General features: G+C 49.1%; 1 protein-coding gene across 3 annotated transcripts in view; it reads left to right on the top strand.

The window, feature by feature from the left end:
- Clmn (calmin) overlaps positions 1-18,302 on the top strand; it is a 93,718-nt gene extending 75,416 nt beyond the window's left edge. The window contains exons 7-14 of one of the 3 annotated variants that reach the window (XM_032908329.1): positions 3,683-3,876; positions 5,378-5,460; positions 6,885-8,558; positions 12,446-12,642; positions 14,823-14,883; positions 15,461-15,531; positions 16,087-16,179; positions 17,415-18,302. In XM_032908329.1, the coding sequence (XP_032764220.1) occupies positions 3,683-3,876; positions 5,378-5,460; positions 6,885-8,558; positions 12,446-12,642; positions 14,823-14,883; positions 15,461-15,531; positions 16,087-16,179; positions 17,415-17,586 (2,545 nt within the window). In that variant the 3' untranslated portion in view covers positions 17,587-18,302. Of the gene's footprint in view, positions 1-3,682; positions 3,877-5,377; positions 5,461-6,884; positions 8,559-12,445; positions 12,643-14,822; positions 14,884-15,405; positions 15,532-16,086; positions 16,180-17,414 lie in introns of those variants that run through there. The other 2 variants (XM_032908330.1, XM_032908331.1) reach the window with 2 other exon arrangements.
- Positions 18,303-20,864: the final 2,562 nt, after the last annotated feature.

Raw genomic sequence — 20,864 nt, 5'->3', positions numbered from 1 at the left:
ACCTAAGGCAGAAGTTGGTATCAGGGACTGGAGTATAGTTGTGGTAGGCCTGATCATGCTTTTGTTTGGAAGAATGTAGATCTTGGGAGTTTGGATTTGGAAAACAATGGAATGGAACTTAACGGGCTATCCTAGTAGGAATATAGAAGTCTTTGCTACTGAGAGTGATTTGAATTGTGCAGACCTGGCCCTAGATGTTTCAGTGCAGAATTTCAATATGTGACTTAGAGACTTTTTTTGTGATATTTTGGTGAAGAATATGACTGATTTTTGCCCTTGTCTGAAGAGTCTACCTGGGGCTGAGGTAAGAGATTGGCATTAATTGCATTGACAAAGGAAATCTCAAAAAAGTCCAACAGAGACTTTGTTCTCTGGTTAAGTCTCATGAAGAGCATTCTGACCAAGCGTAGCAAGGTTAGAAAGGAAAAATATAAAATATATGGTTCAAGTATTAAAGGAGCTCCAGAAAGTGAACTGGAGCTGAATCCTGTGTTCAAGGATATTAAATTGAATTAAGGGAGTGATAATGTTGGGGCAAGATCCTACGGAGCTAAGTTTAGGAATGGGCATGGTAGTTTAAACTTTTAATTCCAGGAGACAAAACAAGCAAATCTCTGCATTCAAGGACAGCCTGGTACAGAGCAAGTTCCAAGTAAGGAAAAACTTAAATCCAGGCTTGTGGACCAAATCTTTAATTCCAGTGTTTAGGAGACAGGTATGCAGATCTCTGAGTTCAAAGTCAGTCTACAGAGCAAGTTCCAGGACAGCTAAGCTTATTCAGGGAAGAAGTTGGAAAACAGAAAGCTGGAGATAATGTAATAGAACAAAGGGGCCATGTTCCAGTCCCAGCAAGCAGCAGAACTACACAGCTTCGGCCATGGGGCTCTGGCTTTAGAGTCAAGAGGAGAAGGAGACTACTGGGACAATTGATACTGGTCAGCTGGAGCTAAGAAATTAGTGGTGATTAAGAAGAGACCAGCATCACTGAGGTGAAATTTTCTGGGAAGTATTTTCTGAGAGCACAAAGAAGCTGTGTTCTAGAGATAGCCAAGGTTGTACCTTGTGCTGCAGTTGTACTTGGTAATATGTAAGACTCACCCAGGTGGTACTGGTTTTGAAGGTGTGAAGGGGTCATGAAGAGCAGCTGAGGTTTGGCACTGTGAGAGGCCAGGGAAGGCCATTGTTAAAGGCACAGCCTCAGTTGCAGTTGAAGGCCCAGGACTGAAGGGGTCATGCAAAGAAGTTGAGGCTTGGCACCATGAAGAGAGCTTATGAGAGGCTCTTGGTGAAGCCTAGGTGCAGTGGAGTGTAAGGCTTGGAGTGAGTCTTAACTACAGGAAGATCCCCCAAGCGAGACAGGAGAACAGAGTTCGAGGAGTTCGATGCAAATGAAAGAGGTTTATTTTCTGGCGCATTGGGTCAACCTTCAATCAGCCCCTCATGGTGAGTGACTGGAAGGCAACCCCAAATGGCTATAACAAGCAGTTTTTATACTTTTTAGGGGTACAGGTTACATCAGCAAGGTTACAGTTTAAATTTATTGGCTAAGCATATTGACCTTCGGATCTATTGGGTAGCAGGCGTATGACATACATTGGAACTCTATCTGGGACCGGAGAGTCAGCTGACTGTCAGTACATTCTCTGTTTTTTCAAGAATGTCCCTGCTCCTCCCTAGAACTGTGGGTGGAGAATGGAACTTGGCCTAGCCTTGACCCGAGGTAGGAAGCTGGTACTTGGCCTAATCTTGACCTGAGGCGGTGGGTGTAAAGCTGGTGACAGCCCTTACGGTCCTTCACAGGAACTCCATAACCTAGCTACCTTCTACCAGGCCAAGCCTCTTAATAGCTCTTACACTTCAGTAAGAATTAGGGTCCTTCAGAGGACACCAATGCACTGGAGATGCCAGTACCATAGGATGATCACCAAGAACAGCAGCAGCAGTGGAGTGGAGTCAGCCGGAGCCTTGAGTGCTACAGAGGGCAGAGCTGGAAAAGTGAGGCCAGCCCTTTGGAGGAACCCAGAAGATCATGTCTGGATCTCAGACATTGGAAAAAGAAGTTGCCTTGGAATCCCCAAGCTGTTTGAGATGCCAGAACCATGGGATACCTGCTGAGGAAAGCTGCTAGCAGGGAGTAGAACCAGCTTAAGAGAAAGGAGTCTGTTGCAGTCAACAAAGATGAAAAAGGAGTTGGAGATCTGAAGACCACTTTGGCGTCAGACATGGAGATGCAGAGTTTGGAGTCTGCCCAGCTGGTTTCCTGTCTTGGTTTTGGGATTACAGTTAAGTGATTAGATGAATCTCAGAAGAGACTTTGAACTTTGGACTTTTAACATTATTGAGACTGCTACAGACGTGGGGACTTTTGAAGTTGGATTAAATGTATTTTTGCATTATGTTAAGTTTATATATGGCCTCCATAGACTCATTTGTTTGAACAAGCCTATGGGGGTTAGGGAGTGGAAAGTAGTGGTTTGAATATGGCTGGCCCAGGCAGTAGCACTATTTGGAGGTGTGGCCTTGTTGGTTTAGGTGTGGCCTTGTTGGAGTGGGTGTGTCACTTTGGGTCTTTCGGCTATAAGACCCTCATCCTAGCTATCTGGTAGTCAGTCTTCCACTAGCCAACTTCAGATGAAGATGTAGAACTCTCAGCTCCTCCTGTACCACACCTGCCTGGATGCTGCCATGTTTCCACCTTGATTATCTACTGAACCTCTAAACCTGTAAGCCAGCCCCAATCAAATGTTGTCCTTTATAAGAGTTGCCTTGGTCATGGTGTCTGTTCACAGCAGTAAAACCCTAACTAGGACACTGGGTAAGCATGAAGACCAAAGTTTTTATTTCCATCACCCGCAGGCTTGGTGGCTCATCTGTAATATCAGAGCTCAGAAGGCTGAGTAGCCATAGTGGGATTCCTAGAGCAAGCTAGCTAGCCAGGCAGCCATGTCAGTGTGCTCTGGGTGGAAGCAAGAGACCATGTGTTACTGAATACAATGAGAACAATTAAGGAAGATTCCTGATATGCGTCTCCAGCTTCTACACATGCAACATGCAAACATACATGTGTACAGCACACACATACCCATGAGGAGAAGAAGAAGTGATTTTATGTGTATTGATGATGCTGGGAGCCGACAGTCATCCTTTGGCTCCAGTTCTCTGCATCACATGCTAGGTTGACCCTTAGACGTGACCATTCTTGTGGGAACCTTGCCCTTCGCTGTAACAGTACCCCACAAGGTCATCCTATAGTCACCCTGTTTTATAACTAAAGTGTTGGAGGCTCAGAAAGGGTATGTGCCTGGCCCTAGGCCATAAAGCCAGAAGCACAGAAGAGCAGCTGAGAAAACTTGGATCTTCCTGGCTCTGTCTCTAACAGGGCGTATCCCGTGTGTCCCCTTTCCAATGTCATTGATGATGTGTGCACTGTAAACATCTCTTCTTTGTGTGTTTAGGGACTTGGGAACCGAGGGTGTGGCTTGCATTTTTGGATAACATATACCTCCTGCTCCAGTTTGAAAATTCTCAGGGCAACCCACATAGTGGTCAGAGCCAGGGGGTCTCTAACAGTAGGACAGGGGAACAGCACGCAGCCCCCTCCGACCAGAGAGGCTACTGCACACAGACCTCCTCTTTGGGTTCCTTTACTCACCTGGGTTGTGTTCCTGCTTCTTCTCATCAGGTATGGTGTGGCGGTCCAAGACTTTGCTGGCAGTTGGAGGAGTGGGCTAGCTTTCCTGGCTGTCATCAAAGCTATTGACCCCAGCCTCGTAGACATGAAGCAGGCTCTGGAAGATTCTACCCGGGAAAATCTAGAGAAGGCCTTCCGCATTGCACATGATTCCCTGCATATCCCCAGGCTCCTCGAGCCGGAAGGTATGGTGACTCTCCTTCTCTGTCTTTTTTTTCCCCCCCGGAGCTGGGGACCGAACCCAGGGCCTTGCGCTTGCTAGGCAAGCGCTCTACCACTGAGCTAAATCCCCAACCCCTGTCTCTGTCTGTTTAACGATTATTACAAATACGACATCTGTTCTTTCAGGTAGGAAACTAAGGAAAGCAAGATAAAAGTCTAGTGAAGAAAAAAATTCTATTTCCTATGCTATCATCTTCTTTGTGCATCTAATTTCCACATAATTGACATCATTTGGTATATGTATAATTTTGTCTCTATTTTACTGGTAGATGATATCAGTGTTTGGCTAGTATATTTCTATAATCTTGTATATTTATTTATATTGACTGCATCACAGTTCCACCTGTAGGCATACTAAATTTACCTGGCGTTTCTGTGCTTGAGCCATTGAGGTTACGTCAGAAATGATCACTTCAGGGTTGAACATATAGCTTCGTGGCAAGTGTGAGACCCTGGGTTAGATCCCCAGTTCTGTGGATGGGAGAAGGAAGGGAGAGAGAGAGAGAGAGAGAGAGAGAGAGAGAGAGAGAGAGAGAGAGAGAGAAGAGAAGAGGAGAAGGAGGAAGAGAAGAAAAGGAAGGGTACTTTTTGCACACAACATGACCATAAACATCTTAAGCAGTGGGTCCTTTACCCGCCTCAGTGCTTTACGTTCCCAAATGAAAGACACACCTACAGCCTTTATATTTTAATATGCCTGAAACATCTCAAAAGCTGGGCCACTGCCTAACCTCCACTCAGTTAGTCCTGAGTTATTACTTACTAATTCTATGTTCTATCTTGGCTGCTCTGAGCCCAGAGGACTGCCCAACTGGGCCACGCTCTCCCGGCTCCTTCACAAGGAAGCCATGCCTCTCTGTCCCACACTATTCTCAAGCATGGAGTCTCTCCTCTCCTCCACACTCTCCCAGCATGTCCAATTTTTCTCTCCCTTCACTCCCGGTCCCAATCCAAGTCCTGCCTCTGTCTGGTTGTTGGTATCTTCATCACCAATCAGAACCAACTGGGGGCAGGTTCCCAGAAACTACATGCAGATATTCTCATGTAAACATTTTTTTGGAGGGGAACATAATTAGAACTAGAATACAAACAGCTACACAGTAAGATGTGTAACTCCGTTTCGTCACATTGCTTTCCACACTGCGGTGTCTAATTTGAGACCCTCAATGTCACGGTTGCCAGATGTGCTCATGGGACCAGCAGTGAGCTGACTGATTACAGTGAAGGGAACCAAGGAAGGAGGGGCACAGTCCTGTGCATGAGGGCCCCAAAGTTCCCCATCCTGGCTTCTTTGTCCGGCAGCCAGCGTTAGCCAAGGGGGTTGCTCCCTCTCAGAGTCTAAACCTTCTCCAGGGGAAAAGAAAAGGGAAATCCTTTGCTGGAGTGTGTGTCCCTTCCTCATCAGCGCCCCGTGGTCCTAAGGAGAAAGCGTGTCTTTGCTAATACCTTTGTCTCTCTCAACAGACATCATGGTTGACATGCCGGATGAGCAGTCCATTGTGACTTACGTGGCCCAGTTTCTAGAGCGCTTTCCGGAGTTGGATCCCGTATGTCTGTCCCCCTTCCCTTCAATTCACAAAATGGACATTTTTACTGGGTACTCAAGGGACAGACACAACAGCCCAGCTCTGGCTGGGGCGGTGTGGTTCTGTTGTTGATGGCAACGAAGCGACCCTCAAGTTGCTTGCTTGTCCTATTTTAATTTCTAAACTGTCTGTGACATAATACATCAAGGTCGCAAGTGGAACAGAAAGCCAGTCACATCTCACACAGCCTCTTCCCAGGCTGACTCCATTAAGGTGATGACAGCATTCACCTGTCGCCCAGGCATCACTCTTTAGATACTCAGTGGCATAGTCCAACAAGTCACCAAATCTTATAGGACACTCAAAATTATAAAAGATACCGACCATTTGTGACCAGCGTGCTTGTGGGGTATGTGTGTCCATGTCCATTTGTGTGTGTCCGTCTGTGTCCGTGTATGTCTGTGTTTGTGTGTGTGTTCTTTTTTTTTAAAGATTTATTTATTATATGTAAGTACACTGTAGCTGTCCTCAGACACACCAGGGCAACAGGTCACCAATCACATTGTAGATGGTTGCGAGCCACCATGTGGTTGCTGGGATTTGAACTCAGGACTCTTGGAAAAGCAGTCAGTGCTCTTAACCACTGAGCCGTGTCTCCAGCTGTGTGTGTGTTCTTGTATGTGTGAGTGTCTATATCCATTTGTGTGTGTCCCTGTCTCTGTGTGTGTGTGAGTGTGTGTGTGTGTGTGTGTGTGTGTGTGTGTGTGTGTGTATGTGTGTTCTGTTGTTTGGTTTTTTGTTTTTGGTTTGTTTGTCTGCATTTTTGAGATAGGATCTCACTGTTATGGCCCTAGCTGGCCTTGAAAATTCAGCAGTCTCTCTGCCTCAGCCTCCTCTGGTGATACCATATGTGCCACTACACTCTGATCACACTTATCGTTTATAATCCCAGATTACTCTTGAAGATGGGTTTTAGGTATGGATGGAAGTTGTCACACACACACACACACACACACACACACACACACACACACACACACACACACCTATATACAACCCTAAGACAGAAGTTGCTTATTCTGATCAATTCAGGAACCTAGAGGCAGCTCGGTGCTAGTTCATGTCTGTACCACATCCTGAAACAAAATGGCTCTATGCCAACCCAACCCCCTGCAGTCAGTCCACCCCCTGAAGTCAGCCCACCCCCTGCAGCCCCATTGACTTGCTCTCAGCCTTTCAGCCCTGCCTTGGTTCTTGCACTGAGGATGGCTCTGATGAGAGTTGGTAATGGAACTCGCTCGTGACCCTTCTAGCTTCAGGCTTTCACAGCGAACCACATGGTCATGTTAAAGTGGCTTTTGCATTTGGGTTTCCAGAAGGGGATGGAAGTTGTACTTATAGGCAGAACCTGCGGTATTATGTTGTCTTGTGTCTCTTCTCTGCAGGAGGATTTTGTGAATCCAGACAAAGAAGCCCCTATCGAGTCCACCTTTGTCCGAATCAAAGAAAGCCCCTCTGAGCAAGAGAGCCGAGTCCTCCTCCTTAGTCAGAATGGAGAGCAGCCCTACACTGTCAGCCATGAGACCAGCCACCCACCGCCTGACAAGGTCTTCGTCTGTGACCAGCTTGAGAGCCCCACGGGCTTCAGTCTGGGTAGTGCTCCCAGCCACAAACTGCCAGACAGCCCCACAGACTTTATGCACCAGATTATTGACCAAGTCTTCCAGGCGAGCATGGGGAACACTGAATCCACCACAGAGCCAACTCCAGAGTCATCCATCTTGTCAACCAGAAAGGATGGGAGGAGGTCCAACTCTTTGCCTGTCAAGAAAAGCGTCCACTTCGAGACTGACTTGCACAAGGATGCCTCGTGCAGCAAGGACCCTTTCTACAGCTCCGAGTTCCGCTTTGAGGGGAGCCCCAAGGCAACCAAGGAGCTGTCAAAGCAGGATGGCCATGCCTCATTGGCTGAGGTTTCCAAGGAAAAGAAACCAGAACAGGAAGCCAGGCTAGTGCTGGAAGCTGCCTCAGACAAGGCCCCTGAAGATACTATTGTTGACACAGATGCTATGTCCCAAGATGCTCAGCTTCCCCAGGACTCCTCATTCTGTAATGGCACTGTAGAGAATCCAGCCAGTCTAGGTGAGAAAGGCCCTTCGCCACCATCCCCTAGAGATAATACTATCCTGGCCAACTCCATGGAGCTCAAGGTTCCGCTGCTGACCGTTGAGCCTATGGACAAAGACGACTACTTTGAATGTATCCCGCTAAAAGCTTCCAAGTTTAACAGGGACCTAGTAGATTTCGCCTCCACCAGCCAGACTTTTGTTGAGGATCCTTCATCCCACAAGAAGACACCTGGGGAGGAAGAGGGTTCTGAAAATTACACCGAGAAACCAGGAAAAAGGAAATCAAAGTCTCCCCATGCAGAAACAGAGTCCGCCGAGTCCAGATTGGAGCCCAGCAAGCTCGAGACTCCTCCCAAGGATCCTGAGCAAGAAGACCAAGACCACACTTTGCCCCCAGAAACAGCCGCAGACAAAAAGCCCGAAGTGTATGAAAAGGCCAAGAGGAAATCCACTCGTCATCACAGCGAGGAAGAAGGAGAAGCAGAAGGCGGGCTGTCTGCAGTCGGCGGAGAAATGCCATCCAATCCTCCAAGTACCAGCGTCAGCCTGGAAACCCTCAGAAGCCACAGCGAAGAAGGTTTGGATTTCAAACCTTCGCCACCCCTCTCAAAGATCTCCGTCATCCCTCATGACCTGTTCTACTACCCACATTACGAGGTGCCCCTGGCCGCAGTGCTAGAGGCCTATGCGGAAGGGGGCGAGGATTTGAAAAATGAAGAGGCAGACCTAGAACATCCAGATGGGAGCTTTCTGCAGGACTCCAGGGAGGAGGAGGAGGACGAGGAGGAGGAGGAGGCCCACAGCTCCCAGAGCAGCTGCAATTTCTCCTTGCCTGTTGACAACAGCTACTCCAGGGTCAGTGACCATGGGTCCCATGTCGACGGGAGTTCTGAGGGACCCACGTCAGTCTCGGAACCTGGTTCTCCACCCTCCCATGAGGACCACCAGCCAATGGAAACCAAAGAGAATGGCCCTGTGGAAAGCCAGCAGGTACTCGAGGTTTGGGAACTCAGAGCTTTTTCCCTCTGTGAACCTTCCCTTAAGAAAACGCTAAGGTGGGGTTGGGGATTTAGCTCGGGGGTAGAGCACTTACCTAGGAAGCGCAAGGCCCTGGGTTCGGTCCCCAGCTCCGAAAAAAAAGAACCAAGAAAAAAAAAAAAAAAAAGAAAACGCTAAGGCATAGAATTTAAGGTCCTTACAGGAGGCTCCAGCAAATTCTGGCTTGATACCTAGAAGGGAGTTCCTCCTAAAATTTTGCACCCAGACACCCACCCCGCTGATCATATTCCAGTCCAGGTCATACTCAGAGGGCTTCTAGGGGGACAAATGAGATTGTGTATGAGGGGCCAGCAGGGTAAGGAATGCTCATTTAAAAGCAGCCATTAACAGTGAACTACCAGGTCATCTCCTATGGCCACCTGGGGAACAGGGCAAACTCAAATTGGACTCCAGCTTGATTCTTAGAGGCCTTGGCTGGATCAGGCCCTGTTCTTTGGTTCCTTTTCTTTTTTTTTTTTTGAGCTGGGGACCGAACCCAGGGCCTTGCGCTTGCTAGGCAAGTGCTCTACCCCTGAGCTAAATCCCCAACCCTGTTCTTCGGTTCTTGTGATTGGCTATGGATTGTGTAGACAGGGAGGGGAACAGTCACGCAGCTGAGCACACGCTTGTCAGCCAGTTGTGTTTCCACTGTGTCTAGCGAGTGGCTTCGTGTATATCAGGGGCAGGTACACAGAGCCCTGCCCCGATGCCCTGGGGAGCAGGCAAGATCTTTTAAGAAAGAACTACCTTGCAGCCCTGGGAATCCTGGAGAGGGTATCAAAGCCCTGCTGGTACAGAGACAGGTGAGAGGGGTGGGGCCTGGGCTCAACTCCAGCAGTTCACTTGCCTGTCAACTCAGCAGCGTTGGGTTGCGACCCCCTTAGGGTCACGTGTCAGATATCTTTATTACTATTCGTAGCAGTAGCAAAATTACAGTTATAAAGTAACAACGAGATGATTTTATGGTTGGGGGCAGAGGTCACCACAACATAAAGAACTGTATTAAAGGGCCACAGCATTAGGAAGGTTGAGAACCACCAGTTCAGCCCTTTGGAAGAAGCATCATTACAACATCATAGCAACTAGGAAAAGGGAAGTGTGCCAACTTCTTATACAGTGGACACAGAGGGTGTGGTGTTAGGCATGGAGATGGCCCTGCAAAGAGAGATTCCTCAGACTCAGGCCACAGGGTGTGAGAGAGCTACCCAGTGGAGGATGTTCCCAAGTGCCAGAAGGAGGCTAGGAATGGAGCCAGCTTTTTCCAGATTGGCTCTGTCGCTGTTTCCCGCCTCATCCTGTTACACCTCTCATCCCTCCTGGTTCAGTCCTGAGCAGCCCACAGAAGGGTGACCCTAAAGCCCAAGTCTCACCTCACAGCCGCCCCCACCCAACTCTTACCTCATTACCATGGCCTCTGACACTCTTTCCTCTCCCCACTGACTGTCCATCCCTCCCGGCCTCCCTCCAGCAAAGCTGGCTTCTCTTGGTTTCTAGATACTCATCCTCTTGGGTAGTCCTTCCCCACCCAGAACGTGGCAAGTGGACATTCACCTTTCAAAGCTCTGTGTTCAAAGCTCCTCCCGGTTCCTGCCCTACCAGAATTCTTGCTGCCTTAGTGGGGACCCACCACACCCTGGCAGTTCTTCACCAGGTCCATGGGGTTTGCTTTTCCTTCCCAAGAGTAGTACGTGGGCATCCATGTATTCATCCTTGGACCCTAGAGACCAGTGTGGTGCCTGGCAGGGTCTTCCAAATTCAGGGGTCAAGTGCATATTTCTCTGAGCTTAAAACAAGAAGATAATTGGGGACTGACACAGGTGGGCTCATGAGTGGAACCAGAAGGGCAAAGAAAGCCTTTACACTTGGAGGACTGAAGGCAAGGAAGCCTGCAACCGTGCATAGGATCTGAGATAGCACGCTGCCTTCATCAGCGCTCGCTCTGGTTCTGTTGGCCAATCCGGGTCAATGGGGAGAATTCTCAGTGCTCAGCCCTGAGTGATTATCTGGGACAGGGCAGGCATGGGTTCAACAGTCGTGGGCCACATTGGAGAAGGGGGCTGGTGGCTCCAGAGACACCAGAGACACGCCTGGCTCCTTGCCCTATTACTGCACCCACACACTTCTTCATGCCCAATGTGGGCTACCAGTTCTCCCCTGCGATACCTCCTGTAGGGAACTGGCAGAAGCCAGCTTGGTGGGCATAGACGTCAGGGAGATCAGATCTAATGTTTTAGCTGAAGACGTGGAGGACAACTGGAATGGTTCCCCAAGATTACAAGGAGGCAAAAAGCTATGTGGGAGCAGTAGGTGGATGAGAGGGTCCAGGCTCCTGTCCTTGGGTGGGCAGCCTGTGGAGATACAGTCTGACCCTTCATTCTCTTGTTTGATTGGCTGTGGCCGGCTCTCGTGTACCCCAGGCTAGTCTCATGCTTGCTAAGAAGCCAAGAATGACCCTCGATGTCTGATCCTCTTCTAAGTAGCACTATGTCAGACTTATGCAGGGCTGGGGATTCGAACCCAGGGCTGCTTTCATGCCAGGCAAGCCCTCTGTTAACAGAGCTACACGCTCAGTGCCTGACCCCACATGCCAGGAGTTGCCAAGATCGGACTGAGCTCCTGCTTTGCCGAGAGTGTTAGGTGGATAGCTAGGGGTGGTTGGGGCAGCCCTAGGTCGGAATCATGTCAGTAAGCTTTGGAATCTCATCCTACTCCAAGTCTTACTGGGGTAGGGGTAGGGGCAGATCAAGCTTCCTTCCCCAGCTCTGAGCACAGCCTCCCTATCATCCGGGGGATGTAATATGGGCACAGCTTGCATTATGGCTCTGACCCTTTGGCCTCGCTTGTCTGCTTCTCCCAACCCGCTTTGTTCTTGGTCCCCAAGTGTACTCCCTGCTTCACCCTGAGGCTAAGGAGAGCTGGTGGTGTGGAGAACCCTGAGTCTGTCTTCTACCCATTCCTCCTTTCAAAAAGGAAAGGCTGAGCAAGCAAAGACTAGGAAATGGCAAGTTTGTATTGTTCTGACCATTAAAATAAAATCCCCTCCTCATTTCCCCTTTAGGAAAGGTCTCTTTGCTCAGCCATCAAGAACAATGGTATCACGTGACTAAGAGCACTTTAAGTTCCTGCTTAGAGCTTTGTTCAGGGGTAGCTGGCCTGGTCTCCAAATCCCTTGACTGGCCCCTGTTGAACAGGTTCTCCCTGCTGGTCCCACACTTGAGATTTCAGTGGGGGCATTGCTGACGGCTATAGGATGCTACGTGCCATAGCGGCTAGCTGTTTTCCTTTCCAGTAAATACTAGAGATGTGACCCCTTCCAGCAAAGGCACAGCGCCAGTCAGCATCCTCCCATAGACTGCATTGGCCTGTGTGTGTCCCTCTCCAGACCCATGACCACCTCTGTACCTAGCCACCTGGCTCTCAGGATTCGTCCCTCTGTTGAGGTAGCCGAGTGTACTGAAAGTTCAGCCACTGCCTGTTGTGAGGGCCCCCCTCAGAGGAACCCTGTGCCACACAGGGAAGAGGTTGATGGCGGTTGCACCCAACTGACTTCTGGGAAAGCAAGTCTCAAACATGGAGAGTGTGTAGCTCGAGGTCAAGTAGGTGACTCAGGCAAGATTATGTGTCAGAGTTTCCTGACTCCGAAACTCTGACTGCCTTCCCTCCATCGAGTCACTTTTTTGATTTCTGCACAAGAGAGTGGGAAGTGGAAGCGGGCTTTTTCCCTGGGCCACCCAGCCTGGAAGGAATTCATAAGATGAGCAGAATTGGAAGGGACACTGGCCGGATGGGCGTAGGGCCCAGACAATGCTGATCTATATTTTGGTTATTTTGTGTTCTAGTCCCAAGAACCCCCAACCCCGGAACTGTCCACAAAGCCATTAGAAGAAAAGTTAACGGAAGTCCCAACTAGCAGTAAAAAGAAGGAAAAAAGGAAACACATGGACCACGTAGAAAGTTCATTATTTATAGCCCCTGGGACGGTCCGCTCCTCAGATGACCTTGAAGAAAACCCCTGCGAACACAAGGTCCCTTCCAGGTATGTTCCTAAGGTTTCTTTTCACTTTAGAGACAGAGGCAGGGCTTGCTCTCTAGGGATGAGTGAGCACCTTAGAAAGATAGCATCAGTGGAGGGGCAAGCAAAACCCCAGCCATGGAGATCAGCTGAGAACAGACGAGGTAATGTCTGTGTCCGTGGGCATGAGGTGTCGTTTGCCATGTCTGGTCACTAGTCACAGAACAGGTAGTGGTCACCTCCCAGCTCCTGCTTCCTGTCTTGCTCAGGCACAGTGCGACTTAAGGATGCTGTGGTACAGGTAGACCTAGTTAGCACAATGGGAGTCTTCAGCCCTGCTATAAGCAGGCAGCACCAAGATGAGCTCACTTATGTGAGGTGAGTCCTGGAGCCTGCTGGCCCCCGGTAAACCAAGCATCCACGAGGTTGACACCTGAGAGGACTTCCAGTAGAGAGGGAAGAAGGGAAGACTCCATTACATCTCCTCCGAGGAGGTGTCTTGAATTTCCTTTTTTTTTTTTTTTTAAGATTTATTTAATATATAAGAGTACACAGTCACTCTCTGGGAATTGAACTTAGGACCTGGAGAAGAGCAGTCAGTGCTCTTAACTGCTGAGGCATCTCTCCAGCCCTCCCAGGGGTTATTTTTGATACATTCTTGTACTTTATCATGATTTTTTTTTTCTTCACAGAACAGTCATTTTTTTTTTTTCCTTTTAAGTGTTTGGTAGTCCTGGGGCTTGAATTCACAGCCTCATGCATGCCAGGCAGGTGAGCTAGCTAGACTACCAGCCAGAGATACTTATCCAGCTCCCTTTTAACTTTTTCTTTTGAGGATGTGTCTCACTAAGGGGCGGAGGCTGGCTTTGAACTCACTCCATAGCCAAGCAAAGGCAGGGCATGGAGTTGATCATTTAGCACGGCCCTGTCTTGGCCTGAGCACTCAGTTCTTTGAGTATGAATGTACGGTTGACAGTGCTCCCCACCCGCTGTGTTCTGGGTGTCAGGAGGTGGGTCCTCACTCCACACTTGGTAACTGAGAGAGCGGGGGGGGGGTGTCAGGGTTCACACTCGTTAGAAGGTTCATGTTGATACAATGTAACGTAAACCCACGGAAGAGGAAGTTTGCTACAGGGAAGGGTACAGAGAGATTATTCCCTCCCACCAGGAGTGAGCTTTTAAATTAGGAAGTATTACTTACACAGAAGGGCAAGAAAGGGGGGCTCCTCAGCTCCCGGCACTGCACCATGGAGGATCAAGTCACTCTGGACGCTCCTGAGCTGGAGGCTCCAGGGTCCCTTTTGACTCTGAGGTTCCATTTTGCTTCATTCCTCTGCTGCGTTGGCAATGTAGTGTGCTGAAACCTAGTTTGAGAGACACTGAAGTTGCCTTACAGGGACTTTCTGAGAATATGCACTCAGGCCAAGTGCCAGGCTCCTGGAGGCCATGGAGTGAGCTTGCTTAAAGGAAACTGAGATGACACTGTGTCGGGGTGCGTGGCACCCACTAGATACCTAGTTCTGCTAGGCAGTAAGCCAGGCCCCAGGACTTCTGAAGCAAGCGAGGTGACCAGGGGAAGACAACTGAACAGAAATGTTGGTTTCCAAGTAGCATTGGCAGCTCCCAGACGGGAGCCGCAGTTGAAGGCTCAGGATTCTTCTGCCTCCACCTTGGGGGTGTCAAAAGTCAGAAGGACATTCCACGTCAACCTCAAAGATTTGGGCATAAAGTCAGCCTCCTTATGTATGAAAGGAAAGATGGTGGTATCCCCTAGGGCTAGATTGGCAGAATGTAATGGCAGAGCAAGGAGCATGAGAGAGGAAGGCCAGCCTCCAGGCCTTGGGCCCAGCCCTGTCCTTAACATGCAGGGCATTGCAGGTGAACCCTAAAACCTCAGGACGCTTGGATATAAAGGCCCCATTCCTGGTCCAAACCGTCAGAGGTCTAGAAATAGGTGGCCTGCTTTCTATTAAAAAAACCTTGATTTGCATTTTAGTATAGATGAGGGCCCAGTGTCTGTGGCCACACCTGGCTGTGTGTTTCAACAAGATGGACTCATAGGAAGGAAGTGTCCCCTGGTCTGAAGCCACGACTGTGCTTAACCTAGCTGTGGAAGGCCCCAGGCCGAGTGACTTGGGTGACCGTGTGATTGGGCCATTTGTCCCCTGGGTGGTGCCCATTCACGACCTGTCTTTGCTTTTCAGGAATAGTCACAGTGACTCCAGCATTTACATTCGGCGACACACTAATAGGTCTTTGGAATTGGTTAGTATGTGAATTTCTTCTTCCCTATGGCCCCTGCTAATCAGTACCCTTCCTCCTTCCTCCTCCCCCCTCCCAGCCCTGAGCTCTGAGATTACTGACCTGCACCAACCCTAACTTTGGGATAGAAGACAGACACACTTGAAATCTCGTTAAGCACATCCAATTGGATGTCCAGTTGGTGCAAGAAAGAGTGTAAATAAAGCATTGGTTTCAAAGCCCGGAAGGCCTCTTTGTCAAAACAAACAAACAACAGACACCTCCCTAACCCTACACCCACGTCTGGAAAGATCAAAGTCAGAGCCAGGGTACCCGATCACTAGAGGATTCCCTGTGACATCTGCCAGGGCTGAGACCTGCAGAGGCCCTCTAGACTCAGGCTAGGTGGTGGGTGGGCCTCCTCCCGGTCACCCTTGGGTATCTACTGTTTAGCGATTTGATTTTTGAAACTAGATGTCTGCAGTATGGAGAAAGCGTGGCGTGGTCACCCTTGTGAGCTTAAAATCACCTTGTTTTTTGTTTCAGAGATTTCATCTTTACTAATTGGGTTGCGGGGTTTTGTTTATAAATTTCACTGTAGGACCATTTTAGCTATGTTCAATTGAGGAACGCAGCCGATGTGGATGACAGGAGAAACAGAGTGTTAAACAGGTTGGTGGCTTCATTCCATAAGTTTGTGGATTTAAATATATTTATATATATACTTATATTTATAAATATTTTATATATTCCTATTTCATTATCTATTATATGTTTATATTCTCTTTACAAGTATTATATATAAATATATTATAAATATATTTTATATGTTTAAATATATTATTAAAATATGTTTATTTTAATACATATTCGTGTGTGTGTGTGTGTGTGTGTGTGTGTGTGTGTGTGTGTGTGTCCTAACTCACAAGGGCCATTATTTTTCAGCTATGGCTTATCGATCATGCTGTAAATAATTTGGGAAAATTCCAGAGAATAGCTATTGCAAATGAAGTGGATGTAAACAGATAAGGGACAAGTTAGCGATTCTTGAGTCCGGGCAGAGAGGCGCAGAGCACAGCTCAGAATGCATGCGAGACAAGATGGGTCTGGGTTTTGAGTCTGTGGTTGAAAACCTTAGGGGCAGAAGGCAGTGGTCGGAAGTAGAGTTGTACGCATTGCATTCCATCCTGTAGCACCTGACTCTGTGTCCCTTCTGTCCCACCGCAGGTACAATTCTCAGAAGCTCACTGAGCTGATTTTACAGTTTTACGGCATCAGAGCAGACATGAAGCGGGAGTACAAACACACCAGGCTGTCTATGAAAGTATTCGTTACTGGTGGAGAACTCAGTTGTCTAGTCGATAGTTCTCGAGTTACGGTAGTAAGCCGGTCCACCTAAAACCCGAGAGTCCGGAGCAGAACGGAATCTCTCTAGTTCTGACCCGGCCCAACCCCTGTTAAAGTCACAGAAGTACTCGATCTTACTGTCTCACCCCTGAGGGGTTGCAAGGGCTTGGAAGATGGCGGTGGTGGTCTCTGCCCAGTGCCTCAGGAGCAGGGTCTTTAGACTTCCACTCTTTGGTGTCCTCAAAACAAATACAAGCAGGATGCCCTGCTTCCTTCCAGGGCCTTAAATGGAAATGCTAATTTCAGTTTTCTGCCAAAGGGAGTCCGCAGCTAGGAAGAAAATGCTTTTAGCTTTAATCCTATAGAGCTTTGGCAGTGAGAACTTGACATATGCCAGAGTCTTTCCTACCTCCAGCGACAAATAGAGTTTATATTTTTTTCTATGCAAGCTAGGGAAATTGTGCCCCGTGTCTGATATTCAGCCATAAACCACTCTATTGCAGATGTCACAGCCCACCCATACCGCCCATGGGCTATGACATGAAAATGGCCCCGAGCATCTCATACTTTAGGCTTCTGTGTATCAGTCCCCCCCACACCCCTTCCTACCTTTCCTGGGGACGTTTGGTTTTTACCACCACCCATACCCTGCCCATTACCTGCCAGGCAAGAGCAACATGGCTTGTTAAACACTCCCTCCCGCCGCATAAAAGAAAGGTAACTCTAACTCATATCGGAGCTGGCAGTTCTTCTGAAGGCAGCCTGTCAAAGGCAAAACTTGGGGTGACTTGTTTGTTTCTGGTAGCTGCTTTGAAATTATCGCCCAAAGTTGCTTTAGTAACAGAGGCATAGGTGAGAGCTGGCAGTCCTACCTGCTCCTGGGCTGTCCCAGGAGACCCAGCCCATCTCTGTCATAAAGTAATTGTGTGGCCTGTGACAATGGCTGCCCCAGGACTGTCACCGTGGCCATCTGAAAATGGCCTGCATGGCTCCTTCAGTTAGGGAGGGGTGACTGGGGTCTGTATGGGTGCTCCAAGTGCTGTCCCCTCCTCCTGGAGGGCACACATAGATGGGGACCTCCCTGATGTATCATGGAAACCTTTAACTGCTGGTGGGTGGCGGCGGGCAGGGTCGAGGTTTGAGACGCTCCTTCCTCTATCGTGGGGACCCCACCAGTAACCATCCTGTCCCTTTCTTTCCCTCTGCAGGACTGGCACCAACTCCTCTGGAGAAGCCGTGCCCCTGGGGAGCCAGAGCCCGCCCAGCGACTCTCTGACGCAGTTTGTACAGCAGCCCGACGTGATATATTTCATTCTCTTCCTCTGGCTCCTGGTTTACTGCTTACTACTCTTCCCCCAGCTTGATGTCAGCCGGCTCTGAAACACTCGTCTGGAGAATAAAAAGACAGGACCCTGGCCAGGGCGGAGTCTTTCTACCACATCTTACTGTCTGTTCAGGGTTGAGCCTCCTGTGCAGAGACGGGAGCCCTCAGAAGGAGCGCAGGCCCCACCCCCTGTTGCTGTCTGGTTCAGTCTTTGCTCACATTTCCTCTGATTCTCTCAGACCCGAGAGTGCGCTTTCTTCCCAGACTATGTGCTCCCAGCTCAGGTTTGAGGCTGGATCTGTGGACGGGATTCCTCCCTATGTGCCTTGTTTGGTCAGATGCGAGTCCTTATTAATGTGCACCCCGAAGCTGGGTCTTAGCATGTCCACATGCAAGTTCCTAAGGTCCCGGAGGAGCTTGAGTTATTTACTTTTATCTCAGGGGAGGGTCTGCCTGACTCCGAGAAAGGACGGAGTCCAGGGTAGGAAGAAAGGTAGCCCGTTTGCCTCCAAGTGTGAGTGTTCGAGTGAAGAGCCTACTTCCCCATATCTGCCCGGGCCTGATCATCTGTCGCTGGGGTAGTTAAACAGCACATTCTGCCTGTTCACCAGAAAGGACACCTGGGCATTGGCAGGCTCCGAAGAGGGTGCTCTGCCAGGTTCGTTGTGAGCTACAGCCCGTTATGTCTTTCACCTTGATGTTCTTGGAGGGTTAGGTTTTTAATTCACTTTTTTATTGATTGAATTGAAATACAGCTGTAGTTTCAATCCTTCCCATCAGTAGGATCTCCTATCAGACGGAAGCCAGAATGGGGGGTCAGTCTAGATTTGCATGAAAAACTAGGCTCTGGCTGCCTGGCCTAGCCCGGGCTCTCCCTTCCTCTGCTGAGTTTTCTGTAGGGAACCTGAACTCCCTACAGGGCCGCATGGGGTGCCCCAGGGGCCTGGAAGTGGCCAGGTCAGAATAAGCTCCCACAAATGGTGCAGCTGGGAGGGTTTCTGCAGGTTTCTGGGCTCAAAATGCATGCATACCTTGGCACCAGCATCCTTTGCGCTCAGCCATGGCAGATCTTGAAAAGGCTTTCTGGAAAGGGCCAGGGTGTAGGTTGGGGCAGGCAGCTTGCAAAAAGGAGAAAGGTTTCTTTCCTCACCCTCCTGTCTTCCTCCTCTCTGAAAAAGTCTTAACTCTAGGAAAGCTCTGGGTTCTCCTTCCCCTTGTTATCCCTACTCAGAGTCCAGAGTAGACCTCAGGGAGCATCTCGTTCAGCTGAACTCAGAGAGGCAGAACAGGCTGGCCAAGGTCACACAGCCCACCAGCAACAGATTGGCCACAAGCCCCGAGGCCACTTGCCCCCTTCCCACCTCCCCCAGCCTGGACGATTGATTTTTTTTCTTTCTAGAAAACTTACAGCCAGGTACACAAATGGCCTCACTCAAACAAAGCCATCCTTTTTAGACCTATATTAACCTCTAAGCTTAGCCTGGGCTCCTTCTGGAATGTTCTTGATGGTGGCTGTGAAGGCTTATGTGTTGGTTACCACTCTTGTTGCTGTGACAAAGCGACTGAGAAAACAACTTAACAAAGGGAGTGGGTTCGGGGGCTCACAGCTCCTGGATATGATCCATCATAAAGGGGGGGGGTCATGGCAGCAGGAACGTGAGGCGGTTAGTCATGTTGTGTGGGGAGGTGGGAGGAGGGGAGAGAGAGAGAGAGAGAGAGAGAGAGAGAGAGAGAGAGAGAGAGAGAGAGAGAGTGAGTTAGTTCAGGTTGGGACCCCCAGTCCAGGGGTTGGTGCTGCCCATATTTAGGGCAAGCCTTGACTCCTTCTGGAAAGACCCTCAGAGTCACTCCCAGAGGCGTTTCCATGGATACCAAATGTAGTCAAATTGACCATGGAGATGGAGCGTCACATCCTGTGTTTGACAACGGGCACTGTTTCTTAGTCCAGGAGTCCATTCTCCTTAAGCGAGCCAAGGACTCACTGGTTTTCAAACACAACTCAGACAATTTACATAGCACACTGAGTGGTGGCAGTCAAAATCCTGGCTTCTCAACCATTTTGATTGGTGTCTGACTCCCCCTCCCCAAAAAGAATCGAGGCTTTCTAAAGAGAGAGCAGTTGGAAGCTTGGAACAGTTCCAGGTTGAAGGCCCGAAGCTCCAAAGTGAACGACTTAATGGGCTCCCTGGTCTCATTGGAAGTTCAAAAGTGCAGATGATAAAGGCTTTATGTGTGGTGTTTTATGACCTTGCACACAGCACAGTCCTTGCCCAGATGAGGTACCAAAGAGGAGGTGACCCAGATGTGAATCGTTTATTTTATGGGTCTAGACCCTGGTCTGAAGTGTGCATATGCTGCTTCTCTCACCTCCTACAGCTTAGAACAGCCTTTAAAACTAATGTAGGCAAGATGCCCAAGAACCATCCGGTTCAAGCTGGCAGGAAGTTAGTTTAAAGGGAAAAATAATCTCACTTGAGTGTAAGGATACATAGGAGAGACCCGTATGAAAGCCGCTAGGCAAGCTGTCGGTCACTTGACATCTTTAAAAAATTAATTTTTAAAGTGTGTGTGTGTGCTCATGTGCATGCATGTGTGTGTGTGCTGTATGTGTATGCGTGTATGTGTGTGTGTGCATTTGTGTGTGTGCTGTATGTGAATGCGTGTATGTGTGTGTGCCCGTGTGCGTGCATGTGTGAATGTGTGTGTGTGCCCGTGTGCGTGCATGTGTGCATGTGTGCATGTGTGAATGTGTGTGTGTGTGTGTGTGTGTGTTTTATTTTTTATTTTTTGCTAATACCTCAGATGGGAGTTCCTCTCTCACCAGTACCATACAGGGTTTGTACTTAGATCACGTGGCCAACGCATCGCTCCTTAGCATGTGGGGACCGTACTTCTGAGCTAAGAAGCAGCTGTGGTCAAGCATTTTTGCTTGTCAGTGTCTCCTTCCCTCCTTTCTTCCTCTTCCTTCTGTGTCCCCTCCGTTCCCCTTCTGTCCACTCTTCACTAACTTCTCGAGAAATGGATGTAAATACCTTAGTTCCCCCCCCCCCTGACTTAAAATGTCTGCCTCCTGTCCTTCCTCTGTGGCGGGTCCTAGGGCTACCAGTGGAAATGGGGTTCTTGCTGCTGCTTCCCAAGGACACACTTAAGATACTGATGCCATTCCTGTCCCCAAGCCTTCTCTCCCCATCCCTGGTGACATCCCCAGTCTCCTCTCTTTGGCCTGAGGGTGTTCTGTCCTTGCTGTGGTATCTGTGCTGAGTCCTCACAGGAAATTCCTTAAATTCTCTTGCAATTTCTTTCTCTCTTGCTGAGCCCCTGGCTGCCCCAGTGT

Source organism: Rattus rattus, chromosome 7, assembly GCF_011064425.1.
Source record: "Rattus rattus isolate New Zealand chromosome 7, Rrattus_CSIRO_v1, whole genome shotgun sequence".
NCBI classification, from domain to species: domain Eukaryota; kingdom Metazoa; phylum Chordata; class Mammalia; order Rodentia; family Muridae; genus Rattus; species Rattus rattus.
The sequence above is the reverse complement of the archived record's forward strand: the minus strand, read 5'-3'. Positions and strand labels throughout refer to the sequence as shown.